General features: G+C 40.9%; 3 protein-coding genes across 3 annotated transcripts; 2 read left to right on the top strand and 1 right to left on the bottom strand.

Moving 5' to 3' along the window:
* The first annotated feature begins 4,445 nt into the window (after nucleotides 1-4,445).
* pnmt (phenylethanolamine N-methyltransferase) lies at nucleotides 4,446-6,066 on the top strand. Its single transcript, XM_020604946.1, has 3 exons — nucleotides 4,446-4,633; nucleotides 5,037-5,247; nucleotides 5,580-6,066. The coding sequence occupies exons 1-3, from the start codon at nucleotides 4,462-4,464 to the stop codon at nucleotides 6,016-6,018; spliced, it is 822 nt and encodes a 273-aa protein (XP_020460602.1). The 5' UTR covers nucleotides 4,446-4,461; the 3' UTR covers nucleotides 6,019-6,066.
* Nucleotides 6,067-7,230: 1,164 nt separating this feature from the next.
* On the bottom strand, nucleotides 7,231-14,873 carry LOC109963028 (protein phosphatase 1 regulatory subunit 1B-like). The gene is made up of 5 exons (XM_020605265.1): nucleotides 14,633-14,873; nucleotides 9,612-9,695; nucleotides 9,104-9,179; nucleotides 8,412-8,534; nucleotides 7,231-8,326 (listed from the first exon to the last, which is right to left on the bottom strand). The coding sequence occupies exons 1-5, from the start codon at nucleotides 14,759-14,761 to the stop codon at nucleotides 8,193-8,195; spliced, it is 546 nt and encodes a 181-aa protein (XP_020460921.1). The 5' UTR covers nucleotides 14,762-14,873; the 3' UTR covers nucleotides 7,231-8,192.
* Nucleotides 14,874-18,452: 3,579 nt separating this feature from the next.
* On the top strand, nucleotides 18,453-22,144 carry LOC109962879 (neurogenic differentiation factor 2-like). Its single transcript, XM_020604959.1, has 2 exons — nucleotides 18,453-18,756; nucleotides 20,765-22,144. The coding sequence occupies exon 2, from the start codon at nucleotides 20,775-20,777 to the stop codon at nucleotides 21,849-21,851; it is 1,077 nt and encodes a 358-aa protein (XP_020460615.1). The 5' UTR covers nucleotides 18,453-18,756; nucleotides 20,765-20,774; the 3' UTR covers nucleotides 21,852-22,144.
* Nucleotides 22,145-23,312: the final 1,168 nt, after the last annotated feature.

Genomic DNA, 23,312 nt, shown 5'->3' with positions numbered 1-23,312 from the left:
TAGTGCTGACACCTGGATAAGACATACGGTTTGTGATATTACTGCAGTCATTTCAAGCAACAATGAATGGGAAAGAAGAAACTTATTTTGGCAAATTCATATTTCCAAACAAAGTGACATCTCAATTTATTCAATTTTGCCAATATTATACACAACAAGAAAGGTATCTTCCTGTATACCTGTGGCAGACAGTCAGGTCTGGCCTCAAAGATGACCAGAAGAACTCCAACGGGGACCGTGATCTGCCCCAGCTTCAAGTTGTGAGCCACCTTGGTCCTGTGCAGCACACATCCCTGCACTGTCCTGGGCTGCCACAGCTACAGTAGCTGTCACAGGCCTATGGCCAACTTATTAAGTTTGGCTGGTGACAGACTCAGTCACATCAGCGTGGTGGATGGCAAATGGCCTGTGGAAAAAGGGAGAGCAGGGTTACACTATGCCATTAAGTGATAATGAGACCAGACTCTTATTATTAACGGACACCACCCATATGAAGGCAACGCGATAGTGCAGAGAAACAATGGCATTTTTACAAAATTCTCTCTTTGCCAAGTTAATATTGCAATAAAAAGGCAGCAATGATAATGATTCTTCTCCAAGAGAAGAATCTGTTGGTAAAAATCTTTATGACATGAGCTTATAGCTGCCTGAAAGGACCTAGAAACCAGGGGCTACATCCTGTGTAAACACCTGTCAAACCTGCACATACAGCCAGGTCCATGTCCGTCTTACTGGAAGCCAGAATCTCATTCTTGCCTTGAGTCAACAGCTCTGCTAGATGGCAGATAATCTCACTCCTCTGGCAACACAGTGAAACGAATTCATGCAGAATGAGCATTTACCACAGCTGTCCACAAGGGGTCAGCATTTCTCTTTAGGTGAAGCTAAGCTTAGAGCTAACATCTTACATTATGAGCTTATATATCAACATATTTTACAAATAAACTGAAGTCCCCAATAAAAAAACAATGATATTTGTTTTTATTTAAACTCTTGAACCACTTGGTCTGGGTGCAGAGATGCCAGAGTTATTCCATGGTTACTTGCCATTTCTGCCTGCTGCTCCACACTCGGGCCTGGTATCAGTAGTATGAGGTAATACTGTAACAGAATGCAAAAAGATGGCCTAAAATAAGAAAAAGAACAACTGTTAGAAGAGAAAAGCTGTCCTGCTGGATGATGGCATTAATATCTAGCACAAAAATATGCAGTGAAACTTAAGTCTGTGTTTAGTCAAACAAACTGACAAAAATAACAGAATACTTTAACCTGCAGAACAATCAGCACTATAGCATATCAAACTTCCCACAGAGCAGAATCAGCATCAGTTATTGAAGTCAAACAGTGAACAATAAGCTTCACAGAGGCAGTATTTACTGTACAATGTTGTGTTTTATTGCATTATATTGGGCAGGCTTTACCAGCAGTGTCCACCCACCGAATACTAAAGAAAAATATTGTGTTGATTTTCATGACAGTGACTATGGCAAAAAAGTGCCAAAACGCTTAAATCACTTGATGATCTAGAGCAGCAGCTCTGCTGTATATGTCTCAGGGCTGATTTATGTTTTATTATTACCTTATACTGCCACACATTCCTCCACCTTCAAGTCAAAGTCAGTGTTTATTTGTCATATGCACAGTACGGAAGCACGTTTCCCTGTACAATGAAATTCTTACCTTGCCGTCCACATGAATGCCACACAATAAAAGTGAAATATAAAGTAGATAAATAAGTAACACAAAATCTAAGGCACTTTAAAGCAGCAAATGAAAGAGATATAATAAACATATATAAGAATATAATAAAAGAATGTATGCTACATGGAAGCTGTATGTGCAATAACAGTGACTTTGCAATTATGCATGTGCAAACTAAGAATGTAAACAGTACAGAAGGAATTACATGACGTATTTCCTGATAATAAAATCCTGCCAGCTGTTTAGGAGCCTGATGGCAGCTGTTATTTTTTACCATGTCTTTGAGCTGATTACATCCACTGTGTAACACCCATCAAACATTCTGGGACAACAGGATCTCATGTCTTAATCTTTGTTTTCCAAAGGTCACTGCTCCACTGGTGACAGTCACCATCTCCCTTCCTTGATTCTGCAGCATGGCCACCTGGAAAACAACACAGCCAATTAGCAGTAATGGATAACATCTGGGAACCACAGTGAATTTCCTGTTCCTGCTTTAAAGGGTCAGTTCACCAAAAATCAAATAAGTAAATGTGTTAAGTGGTTACTGGCAACTACCCATAATGTTATTTTTTGTTTTATTTGTCAAACAACTATTTGTGCTTTCTACCAAACAACAAAACTCTCTATGAAAACTGTTCACAACATGTTTTGTAGATTATCCAAAGCACTAAAGACAAAGTCTGTTTCCATGCAGAGTTTGTTTTTGAATATTTGATGACAACAGAAGTCACTTTACTTATTATATTGCCCTGTCTGACACTGCTGCTGCTGAAACAGTCACCGCAGTTTACAACACGTTTACAGCTTTAGTGAATTAACTCCAGGCACAGTAAAAGGACCAGTGATTACTTTTTTCCTCTTGGTAGTGCTGACATTAAAATTAAAATGCTTTTCTTCTGAGATATTTTATCATGTTTGTGTATCTTAATCTGACTGCAAGACAAATTTACCCTGGAAGACAGTGATGTTACATTTGAATCTGAAGTGTTGATGGTCATGCAACTGTAAGCAAAATAACTAAAGAATGACAATTGCCTTATTTCATTCTGCATGGTACAGAAAATTTGTTTAGAAATGTAAAGTTTTGTGTAGAAGTTAGGTTGTATGGCAGTGAGGTGAAATTTACGCCAATGCTAGCAGCATACAGTAGGCAATGAGACATTGTATTTAGTATGTTTACTTTAACAGACAATATTACAGAAGCACACAATTCTTGTTTAGTTAATGTAGAAACATCCTGGCTGAGGTATCAGTGATTATGTTACATTGCTTTTCACACAGCTTACTGCATATTTTACACAATGTAGCAACATACACAGCCACTACAGCTGAAATCAAATGTTCTCCACAAGGTTCTTCACCCCTATAATTCTTCTAGAGATACAAAGATGTAGGAGCCAACGGGCCTCTTTGGTTTGCAGTAACTTTCCAGTTTTTATTTATGCCATATGGTAGAAAAATTGCAGGGCTGTAGTACTGCTGAACATTTTCTGTCCCTGCACTGTCTTGCTGTGACAAAATGAAAAGTAACCCAGAGCAGAGTTTACCGACACTGTCGGACTACCGCTGCCCCGAAGACCACAGATAACTAAATTGGCTTCTGTAGCTCTGGCTAAATGTGTATTATCCCATTATAACTGTTCTGTTCCTTTCTCTGCTGTCCACTCTGTTGCCCTTTATCTGTTCTTCTGTGTTCCTCATCCTCTTCACTCTTTTATCTGTTCATCTGACTCAGGGGAAAGGAACTGACCTGTACCTTGCTCCTGGCTCCACTAATCCACTATATGTGTTTGTGTGTACGTGTGTTTGTATCTGCACAGCCTTTTAACATATTTAAAGTACAATAATAACACCAGTAAGTGATAACGATGGTGTATATATTTTTTCTTAATTTATGTCTACGTTATTTATCTATGCTTAGAATAAATACAATAGGACAACACAGCAAAATATGACAGGACAGACCAGACTGAACACACTCGGTTAGCAGTGTCGGCACATAGTCACATATATAATTAAGATGACGGGATATCCTGAAGAAATGCAAAAAAAAAAAAAGATCAGAGGAGTTGTGCTGGCTCCACTGAAGACCAAAATTCATGTGTGGAAAGGTTTTGACCAAGACAAGCTTCACAGTGACAGACTGCAAGAATTAAACATGAACAGACTGTAGCACCATAAAACGTGGAAAGATTTGTTAGAAGAAAGGGTCAGTGGAAAAGTAAGCTGCATTACTGTATTTTTTTTTTTTTGTTCAAAAATCCATTATTGCTCATCAGCGTTCCTCACCTCTCTACCCCCAAACATCACAAAAGTAAAATGCCAGACAGAGAAATCAGTTTGTTTTTTGATATAGACTGGTTTGTCTTTCAGATAGGGCTGCCTGAGACAAACCCGGCCTATCGTTTGAGTGTAAAAAGCCCTTTAGAAGGATTGTGGAGATAAAGAGGGCCTCTGAGAGGTGGCTGGAAGCCATATGAGGAGTACATTAGTGGGTCTAGTGTTGGAGGAACCCCCCTGATCTGATGGTATCAATGCCTCAGGGTCGGGAAAGTGAACAGAACAAATGCTATCAGGCAGCAACACGGGCCTAAAAACGGGATCGCTATCTCTGTCAATTAAACTCAAGAGTAGCCCAAAGCACAGACACACCCACATCTACAGGTATATAAGGCAGCTGGGGGTGGCAGGAGAGGGGGTGCAGTGCAGCACCTGAAGACTGACCGCCAAACAGAAGAGCCACAAAGACAAGTGAGAATGGAAGAAAAGGGAACAGAGAATGGAACAGCTGCTATGGCAGCCTGCTACCAGAGATTTGACCCTGCAGCATATCTACAGTATAACTACACCCCACCACGGGCTGATTTTGAAAGAGAAGACAGCATTGTGCCATGGAAACTGGCATGCCTCCATAGAGCTTTCTCTGAAGGTAAGAAGACAGGGTGATGGCTCGTGTAAATGTCATTCCAATTTTAGTCTGTTTAAATGTCTTTAAAATAGCAATTTGTTTCAATAATGTGCATAATTTCACAAATATACTGGGACTTTTATGGGAAGGAAGTATTCCAAATAAATGTACCGTTCTTTGCATTTGGTGTTAAAATTGGATTTGGGTCAATTAATTACAAACTGGATAAGTTTGATATAATACAACAAGGTATTCCAGAACATGCAACATTCAGTGTATCCTGGAAGGGTGGAGTGAAGAAGAAGGGTGAAGAAGCTGAATTAAGAAAAAATGTATGATTATGTCTAACCAAGGCATTTTGGTAAAGCACCCTTCATTCACAGCTTCTGACTCTCACCTTCTTCCTCTCCTCGATCTTTCTCAGGAGATGTGAGCGGAGAGCTGCTGGTGGACATAGGATCCGGCCCCACCCTGTACCAGGTGCTGAGTGGCTGTGAGGTTTTCAACAAGGTGCTCCTCACAGATTTCCTGGAAATCAACCGGCAGGAGCTGAGGCGCTGGCTCCAGGATGAGACAAGCTGCAGTATGGACTGGACGCCATATCTGCAGCATGTGTGCAAGCTGGAGGGACGAAGGTACAGCCTGGTACCTTTCAACAGCTTGAAGTTTTAAGATTTGATAAAAAGTTTCTCAAATAATATGATTGTTATTGCACTGCTGTTTTCATCAGACAGTTATTTATAGGCGTATTTGCATCTGGCTGCTGGATAATGCTTCACAGAGTGTTACTGTAAAGAATATTTCCAGTCTTCTCATCAAGCTCTCCAGAAAGCAAATAAGCACTATGAAGTATTATTAATTTGTGTGCGAACACAAACTGATTTAAAGTTAGATATGGTGTGGTACACTACTTGGATGTTGGATGTTTTTGTGTAAATTTGTGATTCATTGTTATTATCTTTACCAGCCCTTCAGCATGGATAGAGAAAGCTGCAAAGCTACGTAAGGTCATCACTGACATCTTGCCCATTGATGTGCACCGCTCACACCCTCTGGGCCCTGACATCCTTCCTTCAGCAGGGGCCGACTGCCTGGTGTCCTCCTTCTGCCTGGAGAGTGTCAGCCCTGACCTGGCTGCCTTCACCAGGGCTTTGGGCCACATCGGGAGGCTCCTGCGACCTGGTGGCCACCTCCTGCTCATCGGAGCCCTCGAAGAGAGCTACTATCTTGGGGGGCCAGGGGTAAAGATCCCTGTGGTCCCACTGACAGAGGCACAGGTTTGTGCTAGTTTGAAGGAGAATGGCTACACCCTGATCCGGCTGGAGGTTTACACGCTGCCTCAGGATATGAGGGTGGGGGTCGATGATGTTACTGGAGTGTTTTTTGTAAAGGCGAAAAAAGACTAAAGGGTAAAGTGGAAGAAAAGGAAAAGTTGAAAGTTCATTAAAGCTGAAAGTGAAGAAATGTACAGATAAAACTAATATAGGTTGAGCAAAGTTTAACACACTGGCAAATAAAATTCACCACTTTATTTATTGGTCCACTACAACTTTTTTTGAATTACAGTGGTACTTTGCAATGTAGACATTATTACACATTGCCTCCTGCAGTGTATACACAGCAGCTACAGCATAAAGAATAAAACCCTTCAGATTTTAAGAATATCATATAACATATTGTAGGTGTTTTCAAGCTGTTTCATGTGCCACAGTTAAAAACCAGCTTTATTCAGCTTCTACTGTTAACTAAAGTAAAGCCCCTCATTTCCTCTCCATTAGCTACCACTGCATTTTAGACTCAATTTTAAATGATTGGTATTTGTTTTTAAAGCACCATATAGTTCAGCCCTGCTGTAGCTTACACTTTTACAAACCTGAAAGAATACTCTGGCCATTTACTCAGTCACTTCTCCAAGTTGCCTGTTGTGTTTTGTAATATGTGATCATGTGAATAAAGAAGCAATGGTAAAATGATCTATTTCACAAGGTTGCGATAGCTCAAATGCTGTGCTTATATAAACTTGTAGATCTTGAAATACAGATGTGCGCAGAGGGGTAACACATCCATCATTGCTTATGATGGCAGTTCCACTGATTAATCTTAATATTGCTTTGGGATCCATGTTATTTAGATTGTCATTCCAGACATGAAGCTAAGAATATGTGTAATGAGAAGCACTGAACACTGGGAGTCAGCATTTGGCCATCTTGCTCTGAAAATTGTTTCAGAACAATATTGCTGCCCAGAAGTTGACAGTAGATTTAATTTCACTTAGCCCTACAAAATAACTGAAGTGGAATCACAGTGGATAAAGAGGAACACACAATAAAAGCTTGTTCTTCTATGTCTTCTGTCGTGGCTGCCCTTATATCAAATGTAACTAATTAAACTTCAGTACCAGGAGTACAGCCAGGTAGTCTGTGTACACTCAAGGGTGTTCCCAGATGGACAAGAACAAAGATCATAAAAGTGTAAAAGGTTTGCTGTATTAAAACACACACACACACTTTGTCGCATGTCGAATTAGTTGATGTTGTGGTAAATGGAAAGCCTGTGTCTTTCTTTTTGTACATTACCTACAGATGTGATCTCCAAACACACAATCACACAGACACCAACAGTGCATTATATTTCATTTATTAGCAACACAGAACATCCTACTGCATATCTGCAGGGTCAGGAATGGACCTTCATACTCATTCTAAATAAATATATATAGACAATATAGGTCTCGATTCAGTTCAGAATCTCAAACAGATCATATTTGTTAATTGCCATGTTACCAAAGGCCTGTTCATACCAATGAAACCAGAAAAACTGCTGCATTATTGTGATTAGTTGGATTAGTCTGAAATGATTTAGTCTGCTTTGCTGTGCTCAGATCATCTGTAATCCATCCTCCTTTGACCTCCTGGACCTCACAATGTATACTTTAACAATAGAAGCAACACAATATGCCCCGTGTTGGGTGTTATGTAGGTTTAGTTCTGTGCTCCAATATGCTGTTATAGTACCGTCTGTATCACTTAATATAGGGTATACTGTATATCCCCAGAACCTCTCAGTTTCAATGCCATATACATCATCTGGTATTTGATTGTTCACAAGGTGTGTGTTTCAGCACATTTAATAAAATGCCCTGTACAAGATGTGCACTTGGCAGATACAGTAATTGTAAATTGTATTTTTCCACACAAATAAAAATCGACTAAGGAGAAAGTTTCAGAGCACACACTGATATCATGAATCTCGTTGAACAAAAAAAAAAAAAAAAAAAAATGCATGAGAAAATACTGCAGTTCTCAGTAGTTTTCATATTTCTTGTTCGGTGTCTTTGGCTGAACAAGATGTGATTTACTTCACGTCTCAGGTTAAGCATTTCCTTATACCTGGTCATTAACATTCTTTTCCTCTCTCTTTTCTACATTCAACTTTTTTGTTGCATGAATACACACGCTCACAAATCCATAACGCACACTCATACAGTACATACACCCATCCACGCATACGTATGGCCCATATACGTGCTATGCAAATCGGTTCCTCACTAACACTGTCTCCATCCAGCCGTCTTCTTTCGTCATTCTCCCTTTCCTTCCTGCCTTTCTTGGGCCTCCCTTTCATCTCCGTAGTGATGGCTCTGATCAGGGCTTATTGTCAAGCTGCTCCACAGACCACACGGATCCCTGTATGATTTGTTTTCTTCTCTTATATCTGACAAGAAAGGGGCTTCAGCGTAAGCAATAGTTGTGGTTCAATTGCCAGTATAAGAAAGGAAGGACTATCCTGTCCCACTCACCTGTAGCTGGGTCTGTCTGCTGGCTGCGTTTCTCACCTTCCTCCTCTTCCTCACCAGAAGAGCGGCTGTCCACACAGCTCCTGCCTATGGAGGACAGTTGGGCCTGGGCCATCGTCTGGACATCTGAAAATACAAATCAGTATATAGAGCAGTTTACCCCTTCAAGCCTGCCTTTAAAAAAAAAAAAACAGGATACCGTCATCTGTCAGCTAAGCTTTACTAATGTATCTCAAATGGATATGGTCTCTCATACTGATATGGCGGTTAAAGTGTACAGCTATGCTGTAATGATAGTGTAAAATGCTGTACCAGATTAATAAAACTTCAGTAAAACACTACAGGCAAATCCATCATTCTCCAAAAACCACAAGATTAATGTTCCCCACATTATATATTCATACCAAATAGTAATTCTTAGTAGGTGTTTATATTTGTGTGGCTGAGTGTATCTGGTAGTGTGTGTGTATGTGAGACCAATGTTGCAGTTATGTGCCCGTCTTCTAATCCAGGATAATCCAGAACATTCTCTCTCTGCTCAGAGACACAAACCCCTCAGTGTTTTTTGGATATGCATGCATTCCAAACAGGTACAGACCACATTGCAGTTGCCACTGTAAAATAAAAATTCTTTCATGTGTTATGTAAATTAAAGCACATACGAAACACAAACACAGCCGAGACAGAGCACTTACCTTTCAGTGAGGGTGGCTGATAGGTGGACACGTGAACCAGTTTGGCTTTCAAGGCTCCATTTTCCCCCAGGACCCACTGTGGAAGTAAAACATGCACCATATAGGTTTTAATGTTTCAGCAAAGGTGTGTGTGTGTGTGTGTGTAGTGTTTCTAGATTCAGATAAATCACAAAATATAGTAAATCACAAATATTGTCATCTCACCCAATACACTTCTGCTTCCACAACATTTCTCACAGAACAATTCTGAGAGTGCTGCCTTCTCTTTGTATACTAACACAGCCTGACAGCAATGTGAGTATTTAACAATCAAAAATAAAGCTCACACCCCTTACTCAAAAGACACAAAGGTATTGCAATATGCTCTGGTGTCTTGGGACTGTTAATAGTGAAAAATCACTATCACTTCCCAATCAGGAATCATTGATATTTGATGCTAAATGGTGAGCAACTCCAGCTTTTGCTCTTTGGTCCTGAAAGTGTTTTGCTGGTGCAGCGGCTCACCTACCTGGTGAAGCCCACTGTCCTCCTCTGGTGATGGTGGATCTGTCAGTCTGAAGAGTGTGGCTGGAGTCGGCCTGCGACGCCGAATCTTAACAAAGAGACAGAGAGATGCTCCACTTGTATCAAACCATGCTTTGTGAGAGTTTACATATACTTATGTGTGCTATTCAGAAACCTATCAAACAATAGCTCTTTCCATAAAACCAATAAACAGTGAATAAGCAGTTACCAGCTTTCAACAGTCTTGTCATTCTTGATGTAATGTTTGCTGAGGATTTTTTTCTATGACAACAATGTAATAAAAAAATTGAATATCATTACATAACAAAATTCAAAAGATCGTCCAGGCTGTTCCTGAATCAGGATTACATCTTGTCATGGATGCTGGCTAGATTGCGTAGTATTTTACTGCATGTTCCCATCACTCGATCATGATCATTTAGATGTTCCAATTCTTTTGCCCACTGTGTTATGTTACTAAGACATGCATGTTGATTTCTGCTTAAACCTTTTTGAAAAATCTAATATACTGAAGAATAACAGCTCTCTTGCATTCGCCGATTGATGCTGAGCAGTTTCAAGGTTTAAATATTTGTGTTGTGTTGTGTTTTATACACTTTCAAATCCTTTCCTAATGAAAAACATTTTCTGTCTTGCGGTCCTTTAATTATTGCTGAATAAAAAAATTTTTAAAAAAACAATACAAAGGTGGGTTTATGTAAACTAGATAAATAATCTCCGGTATCAGGGACAGCATGTAAAGCTTCCGATAGCGTTGGGGGGGAACTCAATTATAAGGCCAGAGGAGGATAAGCAGAACACAGACTCTATAATAAGAGCACTAAACAAACTGTACACAATGCAGGAGTCTGACTCAACATGGTAAATAACCCAGGCCAGGGTCAGAGCCAGTAAACTCACACATCCAAGGTATCCACAAGAAGAACAGACAGTAAAGGCAATCCAAAGGTTGATGCACAGAATACAAATGGTACCTGAAATCACAGGTACAGGGAAAACCACTGGAAAGTCTGAACAGGAGTTAGAACAATCTGGCAGCTTCTTGGTGTGGGGAAGCTGCCTATAAAGGGGTAGGAACAGGTGCAAACAATAACCACTGATTAGGGTAAAGAGTCTGTAGCTGAGATGAGACTGTAACAGGAAGTAGTTTCAAAATAAAAGCACAAGACCGGAAGCAATGGGGCAGAATCATGACACTCCGGATGTTATTGCAGCTACAGCATACTACTAGTGTTTATTTAATTAAATTGTATTTTATTTATTCGTTGGTGTTGAACAGAAGTTGATAATTCTGCTCAGGTCACAAACTGTGGCTCAGAAACTCTAATATAGCTGCAGCACCTTTCTGCAGTCTGTGAAGCAGAGTGAGTCACAGAAACCAATGATTATGCAGCTGATGAAATGTAATGTCATTATCTCAAGTGAGTTTCAGTCTGATATGATAAAACTGTTGCACAACACATCTTGACAATAATATTATATATTTAAATTGAAATTAGTCATGACTCATCCTGATTACGTATATTTCTCAGTTGCACCTAAACTCTAAAAAGAAAGCATTTGTGTAGTGCGTTTGTGTTATTTATACTTCTATTGATGCAATGGTTAGAATTCTTGCACCACCAATGTAATGTTTCAACCAAAATGTTAAAGAAAAACTCGACTGAAAACGTATCTGAGGCTAAAAAGACTCATTTATAGTTCAATTCATAAAGATCTGTATCTGAGTCCTGCAGCCAATTGTTAGGGCGTTTATAGTCTCAGTCTGTTATATGAAGACAGCTATTAGATAATATAGCTTATTTAGAGATGCACACTATACTGAGAAGGGGGGATTTATAAAACAGTGCAAAATATGATGATGACATTTATCAAAGACAAGTGATAACAGTCAAGACTGTCTGTACTGGTGATATGGGAGCTAATAGCTGACTGTTTCTGACCAAATGAGGTCAATATTCTTTATAGCTTTCTAGTAGAAATACATAACAGTGAAAATATTTTTCATCTATTTTTATAAGTACAAGCTACACCAACACTCAAGTATTCATACTGAAATAAACGCAACAAAAAATACCTTCTTCTGGCTAACAATAAGGTGTTATGAAATATACAATGGACTCATCACTCTCTCTATTTGGTAACACATTATGGTAATAAGATTGTTGTGAGATAAGAGCGTGTGCCAAACCAGTCACAGCTGAGAGCGTAGGCATGAAATGTGTGGGCATCTTTCACTCTGGAGCAGCTATTACTGCTTCTGCCTCCTGCATATTCATCACTCACACACTACAATAAAGTATGCTGCCACTGTGGGGAAACAAATTTAAATATGAATTACAAGGCATCCAATTAGAGGTTAAAAATGTGTCAACATGAAAATGTAAACGATGCAGGGCCAAACCACATGTTAAGCACTAAGAGACTGTTCAGACAGTGATGACACAGTAGACCAGGTCCTTGTGCATGTCTGAAATGCATGTAAATATGAGTGCGGCTCTGCTGGAGGAGAGATTTAATTTAGGACTCGCTTATTTGTTTCACTTTTCTTAGAGTGTGCAGCTACTGTAGCTGGTGTGCTCAGGTTTTCTGACATTCTCTACAGTTGTTATATTTTATTTGAAAACTGTCCAGCTAAATAGCACCTACAACCATGCTGTGCTGGCATTGTTAGGAGGAGGAATCAAAGCAGCATAGGATCTCATTATGATAAATATTAATCACTGACCTAATTTTTGATAAGTAGAATGATCTTTGTGGCTAACATTCAGCTTCAGTGCATTAACCTGGGTGTTTATTATGCACCATGGCATCAATGGGTGGGTCACTAAAGAGTCCTTTATACAGAAACCTGAACAATGACAACCACACAGTGAAAGGATCAATCCTTTGTTGTGTTTGTACAGTGCTTTTAATCTATTCTGTGAATAATCCTGTGTGCAGCTTGATTTGACCCTTTATTTTCCAAAGAAAAAATTCTAAAAATAGGTGAGAACCTGTCGATTATAGAACATCACACTGGATTTTAACACTGATTAAACCAGGCAGCCTGACTGGAAATGCAATCGTGGCCTGGGTTGTAGAGAGGGATACATAATATTATATGCACTTGAAAGTGGGAACTTCAATTACAAGCCTGTACATTCAGCGTGTCGTCTTCTTTGGCAAGTGAATGTGTTTTTCCAGCTACCTTTTACCCAGACATTGTCACCTTGTCACTGCATCCAGTTTTGAAGTTTGATAATATTCTGACCCCACTTCATATATAAAAATAATGTATTAACAGGGACAGAAGTGATTATATGTTGTATTTGTTAAATGAGACACTACAGGACTTCAGAGCTGTTAGCTGTGCTGTAGTGAAAATGTGTTCTTGGCATTAGCAGCCCTTGCCCCGGTTTCATCCACAGCTAATCTCTTTGGTTTTAATCAGTCCTCGTCTTGGCTGATGACTTTTCTCTCATTCATTTTCTTACTTGCCTTCTGTCAGTTAGCTTTCTCCTTTTCTCTCCCTGTTGTCCCCCTCACCTCAGCACTTTTTTTCATTCTTTATTCATTCCTTCCTATGACTACTTACCTTTCTACCTGCCTTTTTCTCAATGCTACAGCTTTCCATTTCAATACTAATGATGAAGTCATGTTTTGGAAGTGTTATACACAAAAACTTCTGTTTCAGCAACAAGTGATCCCACAACAATCATTTCTCTTGTACATGGGTTAGACTCATATTTGTGGTTATAAGAAGACATATCCTAAGGCGTATTATGAACCCTGTAATCTTTTGTGTGCTTTACCAGGGAATGCTGCTGCTTTTACTTCCATTGGATCCATGATGAAGAATTTGCTGTAATCTTATTTGGTACTTAATGGGCAAACTTCCAGAGCATCTTATAGGGAAAACTGTTTCCTTAATGTTTAAAAAATCAAATTTATGTGGGAAAGGGTCCTAATAATTTAAAACTACAGAAGTTATGAGTAACACTAGTAATGTGAGCCTGTTTTCAGCCAGTTTTCAGAAATGTTCATGAAAAATATGCTAAGGTGTTTGTGAAATCACATACAGTGCATGGGGTTGGTTAGAAAAGCAATTCTGTACTAGAAGGGATTAAGAAAGAAACCCCTACCAGGAGTAGCCTGGCATGAAGACATGAATGTCTTATACCGTAAAAATGTAAGAAATTGATTGTTTGCTGGGAAAATGGTTATTTTAGTCCCTGTGACCCTATCCAAGAATAAGTGGTACAGATAATGGATGGATGGATGTTATTTCAGTGCTGCCATGATGACCTGTATGGGCTGTTGCCATTGAATAGTTGCTTAGCACCCATACTGCCCAATCCTACATTATTCCTGTTACCTGTTTTTGCTTTGGGGTTGATCAGCCTAAGCTGCATAAATATCTCATCTATTTATTTTACATAATACACTCGCCACCTCCTTCCAGTACATGACTAACAATGTGACACTAACATTTTGGGATGTCATCTCATTTTTAATATTCCTAGCAGTGCGGTATTCCTCACTTCCTCTGCCATCCACTACTTTTGAAGGGCAGAGATGCTTCATCACGTTTAAGGGCTTCAGAAATTGATATGGCACAGTTCAGTGCTGCCCAGTAACAGGCAACATCAAAACACTTTTCTATATGTATGTACTGTATGTCAACCTCAGTGGCAAGGCCTGCTGCTTCAGATGTGGAGAACAGGCAACACTTCTGGGGACCTACTGTACAAGTCATGATTAAAGTTTATGGCATGTTTCAGATTTTTTGCTATTCTTTTTCCCAGTATTGTAAACCGTTGTACTACAGCTTATTAACAGTCTACATAACAACTGAAAACATCCAAGAAATGAAGTTGACACTAGTGTTTATGTGTTTAGATATTAAGTTTTAGGTTACACAAAAATGACACTGAAAACGCCCTCCTTCCACAGACATCAACCACCACAACCACGATCATCACCCATGTGCGCTACACATTGCAGTCTTTCGCTTGTTCTCACCATGTCCACCTGTTGCGGGTCCAGCTGGGTGGGCACGGACGAAGGCACGGAGAACTGGATCTTCCTCCTCGAATTCTGGTCTGTCTCTCGCTCCATCACCTCCGTCTTTGTGGGCAGCAGCGGGTCCATGGCAGTCAGCCTGTCACCTCCAGAGCCAAGCGCACAGATGTCCAACTGGAGGTCCAGGCGCAGTCTTTTGATCCCTGTGTAAGCTGTATGACTCTCCAAGCGCCAAACCTGTTGCTATATTATTAAGACTATTTAGCTTTTGGCGGCCAGCAGCAGCCTTCTGACCTAGTAGATGTATTTGGACTCTTGAGTTGCGTTTATCAGCTTTGGCTGCCTCCTCATGTCGCACGCCTTTTTTTGCCTCCCTCCCTCCCTGTTTATGTCTCACTCCAACTGTGAGTACACAATCCTGGTGTAATGTGACGAGGAAATGAGAGGTGGAAGTAGGGAGAGCGTGCTGAAGCTTGATGCCTTCGGTTGCAGTCGGAAACATGACGTACCTGCATTTTAGAAGTAGTCCAGAAAGCAGTTTCTCTTGATAAGACCTTTCTAAAACTGCTGAAATGCTTTTAATGTCACACAAGTCGAAAACCCATTCTTTGAATGAAATGGAAGTGCTGTACATTCACAATATGTTTATTTGTGCTCTCATTTTATTTTAAGGAGCTGACAGATGGATGCAATTAACTGGACCTTTCACTTCTTTGATTAATTTTTAATGCTGAATGAACATCTAGATGCACTTTCATCACGAAATCGTCCTGGTATCACTTTATCCTTTAAATCCTGCTTATGTTTTCTAATGTTTCTCAAGGGGGGATTCACAAACTGAACTGCCTTTTCTCCAGTGGCTACTTGGTTGAGAAATTCATTGCCATAGAAACTGCTTTTCTTCACAATGTTGAGTGTTGGTATTGCAAGCGCAGTGTGTGCGCGCTCATGTGTGAGAGATTCGGAGTAAGTTCAAAGAGAGACAGTTGGGATGAGTGTGTGCAAATTCTTATACAACTGTGTAATAAAAAGAGATAAAGGGATAGAGGAGAATGAAAAAGACAGACTATAGGATAAAGTATGGTGATGGCAATGAAGGCCAAAGGCACAAGGATGAAGGGAGGAAAGAAAGAGGAAACAGAGCAGGTGTACAATGTGTGCTTGTAAGGAAAGAGAGGGAGGATTTTATTTATAATAATAATAACCACCTTTATTTGGCAAAGTATGTTACAAGGAATTTCTTTCCGGAACAGAACCGAGGCACCCATCTGCCGCGCCAGCTCACATCGATGGCTTTAACCATCGGGGGCAACTTGGGGGGGTCAGTGTCTTGCCCAAGAACACTTCGACACTACAGGCACCGTGCTTCGAACCTCTAACCCTCCGGTTGTGAGATGACTGCTCTACCCACTGAATCACAGTCGCCCACAAAACGAGCTATCATGCTTTGACAGGAAAGTGAAGCCCGACCTGCCATGAAGCTGCCATGCCGCAGTCATTGGCATTAATCAGTGCGCCATTCGCCTGCTGTATGAGTGTAGGATTTTTTTTTCTAGGAAATTGTAGTGCCCAAAATCCTATTCCCTGACCGGGAATCGAACCAGTACCGGGAAAAGCGCTGAATCCAAGTCATTCGACCATCAAAGAAACAAATAAGTAACTACCCATTGGAGAATCGAACCCCGGTCTCCCGCGTGACAGGCGGGGACACGCACTACTATACTAACGAGAAGCTTATATAAGCCTAACCTTGGTTGGAGTGAGTCTATGATTTAAAATTAGTTCACACAGGTCCACAGGTTCACCCTGATATGAACTTGAAGAAGGCTCTGGATCGCTGCCAGGTCCAGGGAGAACTGCTGCTGACAGCAAACTCAGACCTGCTGTGAGAGGTCTTCAGGTGAAAAGTAAAACTTCTACCATGGGGATTTAAATACAGCCCATCTGCGGCTCAGTTCACTTTCAGTTCAACTGTTGTCCTTGAAAAATTAACATAATGGCTATTTGTGAGCCCCATCAATATGCACCATCTAAATTCTAAAACAGAGAAATGTTTTCAACAAAAGCGAAAGGAGGTGCGCTTACATGTGAATAAACTACATCCTGTGTTATTGAGGAGGCATTTAAATGCACATAGTTGCAGAGCACATGAGCAAATCTGAAAGGTCTGAAGGATTTATACTGCACGTAGCCCAGACAACACGTTTAACACATGGAGTAAGGGAACAATGACACACTGTTGTCACGTTACTGCAAAGTCATAATTCATCATTACCAGGCAATACAACGCCTTACTACAGCCTCCCTCCATATCCTCTGAACAGGAATGATATGAGTTGTTCTGTGAAATGCACTAGCTTTTCTTAACCAGAAGATGTCGCCCACATATAGCTGCAGAAAGCACAAACAGAGAGGCTGCCTGTTCCTGCATCAACTCAACCATACTGACTGATAATGACCAGAGAACAGCTTATCTGAAAGTTACTTATAAAACCTAAGCAATTACAACATTGGTTTTAAGCTTCACACGTGTTTTTAATTTCAAAACTCTACCTGAAATAACTTTTTAAATTAAACCAGTCAACCTTAGAAAAACCTGCAATACAATAAGCTGCAGAGACTCAGCTTTTGTCTGTGATGTTTGGGGAGAAAACATCATTTATTGGGTCATTATAGATTCACACTGAGCTGTGGAAGGAGTTATAGAGCAAAACCATCATTATGTTCAGACTTTCAGCTCCTCATTCTCAAATACCACTTCGATGAGGCATTTAATGTTTTATGAAAATGGAAATTAAATACCAACTTTTATGTCTTTATGCTGTTCTATGAACATGACCCTTGGAAATAAATATCATTAATGCTCAAAGGAGGAAACTGAACACTTTAGTCTAAAAATTATGTTATATGAATATGAGCACTACAGTATTTTTGAAACAAAAGACTGAATCACAGTAATCAAACTGGTTGACTCATTTTGACCAGTCTCTATCCAGGGTGCTAAGTCTTCATCAGAGAATGGGACTAAACAGTTATCAGCAGAAAAATTGTGATCTTGCAAATATTTTGGTAGCTTTAGTAAAAAATGGACAACCGGCAGGTCCCAGAAACCTGATGATGATGGAGACAAGCCTGCTCCCATGCTCCCACTGTTTGCCACTCCTACTCCTCCCACTGCGTCTCTTGTCTTGCCCCATCTTTGGGCCCCTCTCTACAATCTGTGCCTCTGCCACCTTTGGCACCAGCCCGCCCACCGGCACCTGTGCCAAGCCTGGCAACCCAAACCAAGACGCTCTGCTTAGCCCAGTTCAATTGACTCATTTAGACAATTGCACCCTGACTCTGATCTTTATGGCGGGTCCGTATTTATAGGCCTTTGTGTAAAGTATTGGTGTTTCAAGCTTGACCTTTCCTTATAATCTTTCTGTAGGAGTTTACAGTGTTTAATTGTTCCTTTTAGCCTGTCTATCGCTGAAACATTTTCCCACAGGGTTTGCTGTATGTGGGTTAGTCTAGTAATCCTATAACAATCCAAATGGAGAATTCTGTTTTTGTTGCGGCCTAATATTATAATGATATCATTTTAAAATGCATTATTATAGGATTACTATAATTATTTCTGGTAAGAGGATTGTTGTTCTAAACCACCCATATGAGATTAACCCCGTTTTTCCCAAAGAAGCTGTTTGAATCCAGTATTTTTTTTTTTTGCCATTCACTCCTTATTCCATTTTCTCTTTCAGCTCGGTGACAGATGGCGAGTCCCTCTCCCCCAGGGGAAGCCAGTCTCTGTGAATGCGGCCGCATGTCAATCACCGGCTCTCATGTGATGGCTCTTGCCAATGACGTGCCAGCCATATGGGCCTGGCATCAGAGCTGGTATGTAACCCACCCAGTCCTGCCTCTGAGGTGCCACACGGTTCCCTCCACGCGTTTGGGCTGGGGATAGCAGCAGTAAGCAGACAGACAGACAGACAGAGCAGAGGAGAGAGAGAGGTGTGAGAGCAGAACACAGCTTCTCGCCTGCACAAGCATCCGTGCAGGGTGTGTGGATGTGATGCCCACCCGGAGAGAGATGGTGTAAACAAACCCGCTTTGCCCCGTCACTGAGCTCCACCACGGAGGTAGGTTGCACGTTTCAAATCAATATTAGACTAACCCATATAGATCTAGGTTTACTTTCGTCTTTGTCTTAATGAGGTAACAGAGATAATTGCATGCATTAAACCTGTCTTTGAACAAGATACCATTTCTCTTCGTTCTCTTTTTTTCCTCGCATGCAGCGTCATCAGATATGATGGTTATCTCCACTTCGGGTCCTTTATCGCTGGTTTTAGAAGATAGCCCATTAATCCACTTAGGTTTAATGTGGCTATTTTGTGTAAATAATTCTTAAAAGCTACATCGATCCCTAGGCTGCTCTGGCACTTTTGTATTCGTTGTCTTACCTTAGAAAATCAGCACTGCGGCGTGTATTTTATTATATTTTAATAATTTGATTGTGTGTGTGTGTGTGTGTGTGTGTGTGTGTGCGTGTGTGTGTGTGTGTGTGTGTGTGTGTGTGTGTGTGTGTGTGTTGCTGCACGACGCGCGTCAGAGCACTGTGGGGGTAGAATTCTCCATAGAGATACACAGACTAATTGACAAGGTATTGGTTGGCATTAATTACATTGTGCCTACAAGATGAGAAAAAAAATCCGTCCTTGGACTCCGCGCACAGCTGAGCTCAGGATCCTGGAAAATATATGAGAATCTTTGGGGGATTCCAGCTATTTTATTGGTTTTCAATTTGATTCTAATAAATAACTTGTCTATTTAGCCTGAATTATTGGTCTAGCCTGATATCATAAATATAGAGGGAACCATTATGCGCCGTTTAAAACATGGCCTTGTGACCATTTATATAGAGCTTTGATTGACATAAATCCTGGTTTGTAACTGAAGAAACGGAAAAGGTCAGTGAAATTAAAAAGGCAGCCAATATCTAAAACACACTCCAGTGTTTTTCCTCAGACATGTGGGACTGAAGTTCAGCAAGGGAATGTCAGACAAAGGTTTTTCGGTTGTCTCCAGTGGTGCACGGTTCATGAACCTGTAGAGGTGTTCTTCTCGAATGCATATTTCACTGTCATTATTGTTCTTTCACTTTCTGAAATATCTCAGACTCATCCGTGCTTAATATGTTTTGAACAGAAATTGCCTCAAATGGGCTTTTTTGAATAAAGTCATAAAGTAGAATTGATTTTTTTTTTAAAAAACCTGTTAATCCAGAGACTTAGAAATGATCTGGATCCTCTGGTCCGGTGTGCGGCCTGGTTGTGCTGGAATTCTTCCAGGTTGGTGATTTATAGGACGGAGGAGAGACACGCACCCCTAATACGTCCCCTGGGGGACCCACTGAAGACAGCTCCGCTCCTGTGCCGGACTGCTGGAGGGCACAAACCCTAGGCGCATGTGGAGGCCGAGGGGTGGCCCAGACTGTTGCTTTTGTGCCACTAAAATAATCAGATTTTATGACTGAAAATGAAAATTGAATAGAGAATATCTAATATTAAGCTAAAATGTAGATGGGTCTTTAAGACTGAGCTTTATGTTTTATGGCCCTATTTTATATAGTACATCCAATTTAGCTTTATATTAACTAACCTGAATCACGTCAGACAAAAATAAAAGCTGTGGTTTCAATTCCGCATATGATGACAAAATGTTTGCCTTTAATCATTATCTCCTATTTTTTATTTACTGTATACATGCAGTTTGGACTTATGTTGTTGTGTTTATTGCAGCGGTCTTAGTTTTTACAAGATGAGAGGAAGACTGCAGGCTACATATCTTATGCAAATGGAAATATGTAAATATTAAACGAACACAGTTCCCGCTATACCAAGATGCTGAGGTATTGTCATCTTATAGGAAACGAATTTGTTATAAAGAAACTTTGGCTTTCAATCATACAGTTCACTGCATATGAAATATGTACGGACTGAAGAATTTATTTCCTCTGGGTAACGGGCATATACGGCCTTAGGAGCTCACTGAAGCAGCTTCTCTTGCTTCACAGTCTATGGATGCTTTAACAGCAGCGTGGTGCAGAACGGTCCAGCTAACGTGTTGTCTGTCTCTGTCTTGCAGGTTGCATGCAATGATGTTGAGCCGTCTGTTCAGCGAGGTGCTGCCGGATGTGCAGAGGCTCGCGGCTGACTGGGTGGAGGACAATGAAAACGAAGACTGCAAGGCCAAGGACGACGAGCACGAGCCCTGTCACCTCGAGGAGGACGAGCTGGACGAGCCACAGGAAGGAAGCAGTCGAGCTGAGTCTGAGATGGCAGGCGACGACGACGACGACGACGACGAGGATGATGAGGCCGAGGAAGATGAGTGTGGAGACGAGAACAGTGGAGACAAACCCAAAAAGCGCGGCCCAAAGAAACGCAAGATGACGGCAGCGCGCGTAGAGCGCTCCAAGGTGCGTCGAATGAAGGCAAACGCGCGGGAGCGCACGCGGATGCACTCCTTGAATTCTGCGCTGGACAATCTGCGCAAAGTGGTGCCATGCTACTCCAAAACCCAAAAACTCTCCAAGATAGAGACTCTGAGGCTGGCCAAGAATTATATATTAGCCCTCGGAGAGATTTTACGCAACGGGAAACGTCCAGATGTTGTGACCTACGTGCAGATGTTGTGTAAAGGCCTGTCCCAGCCCACGACCAACCTGGTGGCAGGATGCCTGCAGCTCAACACGAGAAACTTCCTGACTGAACAGTGTTCAGACGGAGGCCGCTTCCATATGCCCAGCTCTCCTTTCTCCGTCCATGCCTACTCCTACCGCTGTTCTCGCCTCTCCAGTCCGCATTACCAGCCTGGAGCCGGTGCGCTCAACTTGCGTGGCCATGCCTACGGTTCTGGTTACGAGGCCGTTTACCCGCCCGGCGGAGCGTCCCCTGATTACAGCAGCCCGGACTACGAAGGCCAGCACAGCCCGCCCGTTTGCCTATCCGGGAGACAGCAGGAGTCCTCTGAGACAGACAGGAACTATCACTACTCTATGCATTACTCCGGACTGAGCACGTCTCGGGCCAGCCACAGCCTAACGCTTGGGGCCTCGGGAGCGCGCAGCGGTGGTGCACACTCGGAAAACATTCCACCTTTCCACGACGTGCACTTGCACCATGATAGGGCTCCTCCGTATGAGGACCTCAATGCTTTTTTCCACAACTGAGCCCTTGTAATGGTTAATCAGGCTTACTGACCTTAATGACAATCCTATGATGTGTAATATTGTTTGGGAAACAAGAGGAACCTCTTAAAGGACGAAACATGAAAGTGGCAGAAACAGTCCTCTGATTACCTTATGTATTCTACTGATGTCATCCCTATACTGCTGTACATCCTATCAAAGTGTGTCCAGTAATACCCTGTATGCAGAATGAGTGCAATTGACATAAACCGTGTACAGGCCTATGAGAAACATGTTAAGACTTAAACAACAGAAATAAAAAAAAAGTTTTATAATTGTCTGAAATGATTGAACAAACCTCACTGTGAACATCAGGGGAGCATTCATTCTCTGGCAATGTGGATATGAGGGCCTAAAGCAGTGGCTTGGTTGTTTTCAGCTACGTTGGGAAGTTAAAATGAGCCTCCACACAAATAAAAACCCCGTCTGAAATAATATAAAGGGAAATTTGTGCCTGCACATCATTTTCCCTTCCTCAGTCAAAACTAATATGTAGCATATACTGCTTCCAACAGCATTTGGAACTAATTATAGTTATTAAAGTATATGTTAAAGACTCCTCAGAGGGTTATGTCATGTATTAGCTGCCGAGCTTGTATAACCTAAGTTGTTATTATATGGCATAAAAGTAATTTAGTTTTGCTTGGGTTTCTGTTATTTTAATTGCATCTAAAATAATTGTCTACATAATTGTAACAAATTCAGCTTTACAAGTTACAAATGTCTATGCTTCATGGTTAAACTACATGGAAAGTAAATATGCACTATCAGGGATAACAGGCACATACACAACTATATATATATACATTTTTAAAAATTGATTTTGGGTATGAATACGTGCTTTGGTCTGTTGCATCTGATACAGCAGAAGAACAGGCATGTAAAACACTGACAGCCAAAAGTATGACATGGTCTATTTCATATAGGCTCATGAGGTTAGCAACCACGTATAATTTCACAAAATGTCTGTACTCAAATACTCCAGTGGGCAGAAATCAAACAAACATATCTAGGAAATTGATTTAGCAAAGAACACACTAAGAATGAAGAATGATATCATCTTTGAAAAGCCCATGGGGAAAGAATCCAGCTGTATATTTTAGAGCCCAATTTTCACATTTTACTTGGACATTAAAGCAGCTCAGGTGACCTTGATCTTGTCAAGTGCACAAAGGCTATTGTTTCTTAGAGATCACCTGGGCAGAAATTATGGGTTAGAAAGTTTGAAATGCTGTACCTTATTCAGCTGGCTCTGCTGGTTATTGCACAGCAACAAGGAAGCAGCATGATAAATATGTGCCTTAAACAAATAATATGTATTCCAGACATGTTCATGAATGAGGTGTCACCAAGTAACTGAAATATTTTATACTCAGATTTTTCTTTTAAATTAAAATAAGTTATTTGAAACCAATAGAAACTCCAATTAGAGGTTTTATCTTT

The sequence above is a fragment of the Monopterus albus genome, unplaced genomic scaffold, assembly GCF_001952655.1.
Source record: "Monopterus albus unplaced genomic scaffold, M_albus_1.0 scaffold69.1, whole genome shotgun sequence".
Lineage (NCBI taxonomy): Eukaryota > Metazoa > Chordata > Actinopteri > Synbranchiformes > Synbranchidae > Monopterus > Monopterus albus.
Note: the sequence above shows the minus strand (reverse complement) of the source record. Positions and strands in the feature narration are given on the sequence as shown.